Below are 8,615 nucleotides of genomic sequence, written 5' to 3' on the forward strand. Positions count from 1 at the left end.
GAAGATACAGTAACACATGCTGATGGGGCTATTACTCATTTTCCAAAAGATAGACGTGACTGTAATGTATGGCAGGGAGGAGCCTAAAGCAGAGGGGTGTGGCTAATGTTATTTGCATTATGACATCACAGGAAGGGTTCGATGTCGATATCGATGGCTGAGCAGGGCATGGTCAGCTCAAAGCGACTGATGACATCAGGGTGAAGGACCCCGAGGTGTCCGATGCTTTTGCCACATGAAAAGATCTCAGCACAGCGGCCGGGAAAGAAGGTGGAGTCTGTAAGAAATATAATAAACATAACATTGATTAAATATGTAATTCTTTATAACAACATGCACAGTATAATTTAAGCGTTTATTATATACTATTATAGTATTTTTTTAAATTCTGAATTACTTTAATATTTTAATATTATTTTAATATTTTAATGTTAATGTTTTATTATTTAGTTTTGTGCTTGTCTTTTATATGTTAGTTTGTTTTATTTTAATATTTAGCTCTCATTTATTTTTGAGTAAATTTTAGTACCTCAAATTATTTTACGTTTTGTTTATTTTATTCGTTTAATATTATTTTTACTATATAATATACATATAACTTAGTTTATGATACATTTTATTTTTTTTATTATTTTATTTCAGTTGACCTTTTTTTCGAAATTAATAAAAATAATTTAATCGTTTAAGATTTAGTTAATAATAATAACACTTAAAATGCACTGAATAATAATTCACAATAAGACCAGGAACATGAATAAAATAATTAAATATAGAAATATCAGATGTTAATTAGCTTCTTTCCTCCATCCAGAGAAAATAAAAGTAACCAAATCCAGTAACAAAAAAAAAAGTCCCTCCAAAATAATTATATAACACCTTCTATTTTGATTTTGCTGACCTACTTCACACACATAAATGCTATTAAATATTAACCACTTTGAATATGACTCGGAGAGCTCATAAAACAGGTGTAGGAAGCGATCGCAGGAAGGACACCATGTTGACTTTTAACATTCATGACTCACCCTCGGCCGCCTGGATGTGGTATCCTTGATTACGGCCCGGTTTGACGTCCAGCAGCTGCATGACCCGGTCCAGAAGTCCATGGATGACTTCAAATCCCGGGCTCTTGTTGTAGTAAACGGCACACAGACGTCTGTTGTTACGGGCTCCTACGTCTGCCAGACAGATGAAGTTCAGTGACTGCAGAATTATTAGCATATTAGCACGAGGACATCGAACACACCTTTTGTTTCATCCTTCAGGACGACGTCTGAAATCTCGAACAGTTTGAGAGGAAGGGGCATCTTCCTGTTGGCAGCGATCGTCTTCAGGAGTCCCGGGAGAAGAGAGGTGCGCGCCACCTACAGGAAAGTACGGGCTAGTTAGTATAACCTCACTACTAACTGATTTAAACCTGTGAAAGCACCGACTACTGGACAGATGTGAGAGATCCCAAACGGATCTTCTGTAGGTACCTGAAACTCGGCGGTCTTTGGGTTTGAGATGTGGACTGCTCTGGTTTCTGCGATGTTTTTCCTGAGTTTATCTGCGATATCCTCTTCGGAGCACTGCAGAGAGAGGAAAAGACCATTTTAAAGCAGTCACGACATGGAAAATATGATAATAATATGAAAATAATGCAAAGGAAAAAAAATAGACAACACGTTTTTTTACATCGTTCTTGTGGCTGTTTACAAAAACAAATATACAGAGCAACCAATGTTGTCATTTAATCAGACGATTATAAGGGGATCTTAAATTTGTTATCTATTTTCTAAGTGCATGTTACTGATCTTTTTTGAATGATTCATGCATGCATTTTTTTTTTACCAGGTAACAGTAAATCAAAATGCAATAACCAGTAATAATCATCATCATTCAATATTCCATTAGATATAAGTCACAACACAGAATTAAACATCTGCTGCTACTTCAATTTAATCACTATTGAAATTAATCACTCAAAATGACTCACAAACTCAAGATTTGTTTATAATTACTCATTTTAAAAGGTGATTTGTTGAATCTGTCAGCTTGCTATGACAATGTGCAGTTATAAATACACAGTCACACAAAAATAATGTTATAAATGCTATAAAAAAAAAAAAACATTACAATATGTTGTTTAATATACAGTTAAGACCAAATGCATATTAATGAGGGGGCTGGCCAATCATAGCAAACCGGACTGGGTTTACAATATCAATAATCTTTGTTTCCATGATATGGGTATATAAATATGTAATACATTATATTACATATTTTGTTTGTCTACCCAGCCCTAATAACAGAGATTATTTACATGCACAAATCTTGCAAACATGACCTTTTCCATTTGAACAGTCAGAGAGAGGGAGAAAATGGCAATGAAAACTAAATAACAAATGCTTTCAGTGCTTTCAGAAAAAAAACCATGCAGAATATAAGAGAAAGAAGTGATTTCTAACCAAAGCGAATGTCAGCGCTTCAGTAAACCCAGCGGCCGCGAGGTCTTGCCTCAGTAACTCTGTCAGCTTATTTAGAGGGAGCTGCAAATATAAAAACACATGTACATGTAAGAGCCATAAAGTCACTTTGATGTGATCTCAAGTTGAACTGGTCAGAATCAATGCTGTTCTCAAACCTGATTGGCTATGGTGTATGTGCGTGGCGTGCTCCTGACGATGTTGTTGAAGCCGTACGCTATGGCGGCGTCCTCCATGATGTCACAGGCGTGGATGACATCAGAGCGCGTGGGCGGGATCTCAACCTGGATCAGACCGCCCTCGCCGCTGACCTCTGACCTCAAACACATCCGGGTCAGCAGCTGAGCGATGCTTTCTGCCGATTCACTGAGAGACAACACAGAGAGCGTGATGATCAGGGTTCAATCTACTGACCGAAGCTGAGGAAAGGTTCAAATGAAATATTGATTATAATGTGCTCACCTTATCCCTACTCTTTTGTTGATGAAGTCCCCAGACAGCGTCTCCGTCCTGTACGCCAGCTCCTGTCAGCAAACGATATTTAATATTAAGTCCTGTATACAAGTTAATCTCTGTATCTGTAGCACAAAAATATATTTGTGTGGGTAAAAAAAAAACCCTTAGAGTAAGCAAACAATGAGAGAATTTTCATCCCTTTCACTTCAATGCAGCTGTGTGATCAGTTCAGAGAATGAGTGTGATTACAAACGAGTTTTAAACTCAATACATACGGGATACACACACAATCTGCCATCAGGATAGACAACCTCTGCCTCCTCAACCCTGAACAGAGAGACAATAAACATCTCAGTCCTGAACAACATGAAAACTGGAGATGCTATGAAACAAGGACACTCACGTGAACGGTTCCTCACAGTACTCACTAAACATGGTCACTACCATGTCCAGCGTGGTCTTCGCCTGCAAACACACACATGTTTAAAAGCATGCTGCAGTTCTTTGTTTGATTGTTTTGATAAATTGAAGGTTCAAAACAACAGCATTCGTTTGGAACATTATAAATGACTTCACTGTCACTTATGCTTTAATGCATCATTTCTGAAAAAGTATTCATTTCTTAAAAAAAAAAAAAAAAAATCTTACAGACTCCAAACATTTGAACTGTAGTGTGTATATTGTATTATTACTAGTGCTGGTGAATGATTAATCGCATCCAGAATAAACTTTTTTGTTTATATAATATGTATGTGCATATTATGTATATTTATTATGTTATATATATATATATAAAAAATACAGCACATTTCTTTTAAATATTTACATGTTTTATATGTATATCTATATTTATATTAATATCAATTATATCATATATAAATATTTATAATATAAACTACATTTTTCTAAAATACATTCATGCATGTGTATTTATACATTATAAATATACACAGCGCACACATATACACACAAACATATTATATAAACAAAAATCGCATTCAAAATAAAAGTTAATTGAGATTAATCATTTGACAGCACTAGTTATTTCAAAACAGTATAAAGGTAAAGCGGTTCACCTTTGTGAGGTCTGTGGCCGTGCACTCGATGAAAATGTTCTTTGTGTTTAATGAGATTTTGCTGTGGTCCCCTGAGAGAGAGAAAAACTAAACTTTAGACTAACAGTGTTTCCATAAACAGATCCAGAAAACTGATCAACAAAATCACAAGGCCTAAAGATGAACAGAATGAAATGATCTATCCGTGTGTCTGTGAATGCATGTGTGTTTAACTCACCGTTGATGATCGGAGGCATAGACAGGACGACTCCATTACTGTCGTATATGACGGGGTAGAGAGGTTCATTCTCGATGATGTGGAGGTAGTGTCTCAGATGACTGTCAGTCTACAAGACATTAAATATTCATAAAACAACTTATGAACATTAAGATTTATTGTGTTCATTTTTTTATATCTTTAGTTAACAATAATGAACCTATTCTGGCCAGAACAGCCAATCAAATGTCACCTTATAGAGACTCATGAGCTCAGCGGCGGTGTACTCTTTGCTCTGATTGAGCGGTTTGAAGCGGATCTCGCCGGGAGGTTTGGCTGTGTATGTGAATGGACCGGAGATGGTGTCCAAATCATGAGTTCCTATCGCAACCAGGGTCCTTTTCCTGATGGGAGAAGAACAGAGTGATAAAACATCAGAGTTCACCTTCTCCAGGGTATATGCAGGAAGTTAATTTTAATACCTTTTCAAGACTTTTTCCAAGACCTTCTCAATATTTTTTAATACCTCACCGCCACTTCAAGCTGTAATTATTTACATCAGTGATACTTTTAACTTAACAGTTTTAGTTTGTGATAAAGACTATAGACCACTCTGATACAAAAAAAAATCAAATAGGCTGGGATAGTGAATCAAAGCAAAGTTTATATATATATATAAAAAAAAAAAACCTTTGCTCCACTCTCAACAACAATCATGCTGACATGTGCCGCAGTTCTTCTGATTTTGTTCCCAGCAGCTCGGTGCGTTGTAATACGCACTGGGAACGCCAGAGCTTACTTTGTGGTTTTGAACTTCCGCCCGCCTGCCTGCTCTGGTGATCTCAGAGGCAATTTACGAACACACCCACAATAGCCTAGTTTATGTACTTGTTAGGGCTGGGATAAACCATTATTTTTTAAACTATTAATCTAGTGATTACTTTTTCGATGCATCGATTAATCTAACGATTCATTTCTTCACACCAATTCGATTTTGATTATCTCCCCATTAATTGACTACTAACAATTTATACATGTTGATTTACATATCTGAATGAAAAAACATGAATTCCTTAACATTGCAATATATGTTTATTGCTCTTAAAATTACAAAATAAAAGACTGACTAAGAATGCATTACTTTGCACTTGTATAGAGATAGCATTCAATAAAACCTTGAAGCCTTGAAAACACATAGCTTACTGAAACAAGCTTACTGGACACATAGGGCCTAGTTTACTGAAAAAAAGTTCTTCTTTCAGATGAAAATAACAACTTGATGTCTAGCATTCAATAAAAAAGGTCACCCAAAATACTTGTTTAGAGCAATTTAAAGAATACAGTAACCAATGTAAACTTGAGGGCTTTAAGCTAATACAGAGAGTGCATTTCCAAAAAAAAAAAATTAACAGTGGGAGCCAGCAGCCTGTCATGGAGAAAAAAATCTCCGAATGCTCCAAGTGAAACTTTGGCGTTCCGCCCTTTTTCTATCGTGTCTAATGATTTTGGAGGGAGAGAGAGAGAGAGAGAGAGTGAGCAAGGCAACGCTCGTGTAGTTTGAAGACTGTGAGTGCGCGAGCGCGCGTGAAACTTTGGTGTTTCGCCCTTTTTCTATCGTGTTTAATGATTTTGATTAATATGCACAAGGGAGAGAGAGAGCAAGAAGCGCTCGTGTTGTTTGAAGACTGTGAGTGCGCGCACACAGCCGGGGCTCTCTCTCGTACGCGCCCTGTCAGGCGCAAATAAGGCTTTGACAGCCGCACTAAAAAAGATCAATGCAGAAAACCCCCTGGATTGGTTATATAACGTTGGACAGAATGTTGATCCGGCCATCGCGGACATGGAGAAATAAAAACAGGTCGACGAATCATGCGCATATTTTGCGTCGGCGTCATCGATGACCTCGACGCGTTGTACGAGCCCTAGTACCTGTTCGTTTTTTTTATAAAAATTACTAAATTCACACACTTTTACGATGTTTTTGGGACTCAAATTTTGAAAGTATTTTTTCTGAATTAGCGGTCCAACAGTTTAAGACTTTATAAAGCCGTGATAAGACTTTTTAATACTTTTTAAGGGTCTTAACTTTCCCAAAATTGATTTATCCCCTTTTAATACTTTTCAAGACCCCGCGGATACCCTGTTCTCATAATAAACCACTGAGTGCTGACTCACCTGCAGATGTTCTGGTGCAGCTTCTCCTGCAGCTCTATGAAGCTCTCGTATCGTTCCTGAGTGAAGCTGATGTTGCGCAGTACAGCTGCTACAGCGTGCGGCCGCACAGACGCCGTCTAGATAAACACGGAATACTATCTAATATCAGCACCACTGCCATTACATTAATTTAAATTATCTCCCTCTCTATTCTTAACAATAGCTGATGGTTTCTCATTGTACTTGAGCTTTTAGGAAATCAATATAATTAAACCTCTAAGCTGAAATACGACTCTGATATGAACCTCGTCTGTTATGAGCAGTCGCTGAGGCTCTCCTCCGTCCGCCGGACTCACACGCCTGTACCTGGGAGCTTCCAACCTAAAAGTACAACAAAACCAAGCCATTTAAAGACCATAACACCGAATCTGACAGCAGAAATCCAAACACTGAGTCTCACTTCTCCTTGAAGACCTGCAGACCCCTGACGAGACCCTCCAGACACAGGAGATCATAGCGATTCGCTGGCACATCGATCTTATACAGCACGACATCCGACGCTCCTTCTGCCTTCTCATCTCCCTGCTCACGGCTCAAGATCTCCTTCTCTGATGTCTACACATGAGACACAGACGCAATATATATATTTAATTACATAACTCTTATATATACACACAAAAAATGTCTATATTATAGAAATTATAGATGCATATTTATATCACTTAATTACTATAAATACATTTGTAAACTATATAAAAAATCTTAAAAATGCTATAGTTTTAAACGTTAAATGTATATATTTTTAACATTTCATTATTACTATATATTATACATTTCTTATCATATGCATACAAAATTATGTTGTGTGCATATATATATATAAAATATAATTACATGGAATGTAAAACTACAATAACTTGTTAATAAAAAACTAATAAAAAAAAATACATTTTCATATAACTTACGATTTCGTCCAGCTCGAGGCCAAACTCGAAACATAGTTCATCAAATTCTTCATCAGCTAAAATGTGGATAGAAAAATAAATAGAGATTATTTATTCAATTCCATCAAATAAACGCACAATGCAAACAGGGAAACGTTGCACATTTCAAAGCATGCAAATCAGCAACAACTAATGGATAGACAGATAGACACAGCATGAAATTTTGAGACGCATTATGATTGCGTCATCAACGGGCGTCGAATTTGACATATCAGCTTTTCAAATGAATGAATGAAGAATAAAAACTAACGCTAGATTAAAAGACATAAAGCACTACAGTAGCCAAGCAGCACCAGATTAAAAAATGCATACATTAAATATAAGACAAAATAATTACTGAATTCAGTCAAATTTCGGAATAATCTGAATCTGATGCAATCGCTGCGACACACCGGAGAAATGTCATTTAAATTCGTTTTGAGTCTCGAAATGAATTCGTTCAGTGATGATGAGATGGACCAGTAGGATATGTGATCTATAACATGTAATTTGTTTTATTAAGACATTCCTGCGTGATCTCAACAGATGCAGACACAATCACTCAATCACGCACAAACTGAGCACATTTCCCCTCTAAAAACACACTCGTGAACGGGCTCACCCTTTAAACCACATACATGTGAAACACTTACTATATTTCTGTCCCAGGGCTTCAAAGAGCAGATCTCTCTTCACGCTGACTGTCGGCATGATCGCAGCTGGTCACCGGAACACTACACACTTCAAAATAAAAGTTCACATTTGATGAGAACAACATGGAAACGGCCTACATTTAAAAATAAAAGTCCCAACTGGAAACTTGAATATTCTTGTTGACATAGTTCACTTATACTATTTTCTATGAAGGACATTTTTTTATATATTTATTTATATGTTTGTTTGTTGGAAAAATATTTTAAATTAATATTTCTGAGTTTAAATAAATAAATACATAAATAAATAAATACATACATGCACACATTTTGGGATCAGTAAGATTTTAACATGTTTTAAAGAAGTCATTCTGTTCATAATTTGACCACAAAAATACAGTAATACTGTAAAATATTATTACCATATAAAATAACGGTTTTCTATTGTAATATAATGTCAAATATAATTTATTCCTGTGATGCAAAGCAGATTTTTATTATTATTTTCAGTTTTATCACCATTACTCCAATCAGTATCACGTGATCCTTCAGAAATCGTTCTAATATGCTGATTTATTATCAATGTTGGAAACAGTTTTGCTGCTATATATATATATATATATATATAT

The 8,615-nt window shown here is 36.0% G+C and overlaps 1 protein-coding gene across 1 annotated transcript; it reads right to left on the reverse strand.

The window, feature by feature from the left end:
- Positions 1–4: 4 nt before the first annotated feature.
- LOC113112855 (phenylalanine--tRNA ligase beta subunit-like) lies at positions 5–8,066 on the reverse strand. Its single transcript, XM_026278771.1, has 17 exons — positions 7,987–8,066; positions 7,316–7,371; positions 6,811–6,965; positions 6,656–6,731; positions 6,372–6,487; positions 4,450–4,600; positions 4,218–4,326; positions 4,001–4,071; positions 3,328–3,389; positions 3,200–3,251; positions 2,931–2,992; positions 2,627–2,834; positions 2,451–2,531; positions 1,479–1,571; positions 1,247–1,364; positions 1,026–1,178; positions 5–277 (listed from the first exon to the last, which is right to left on the reverse strand). The coding sequence occupies exons 1-17, from the start codon at positions 8,042–8,044 to the stop codon at positions 126–128; spliced, it is 1,773 nt and encodes a 590-aa protein (XP_026134556.1). The 5' UTR covers positions 8,045–8,066; the 3' UTR covers positions 5–125.
- Between the last annotated feature and the right edge of the window lie 549 nt (positions 8,067–8,615).

This window comes from Carassius auratus, chromosome 13 (genome assembly GCF_003368295.1).
Source record: "Carassius auratus strain Wakin chromosome 13, ASM336829v1, whole genome shotgun sequence".
NCBI lineage: Eukaryota > Metazoa > Chordata > Actinopteri > Cypriniformes > Cyprinidae > Carassius > Carassius auratus.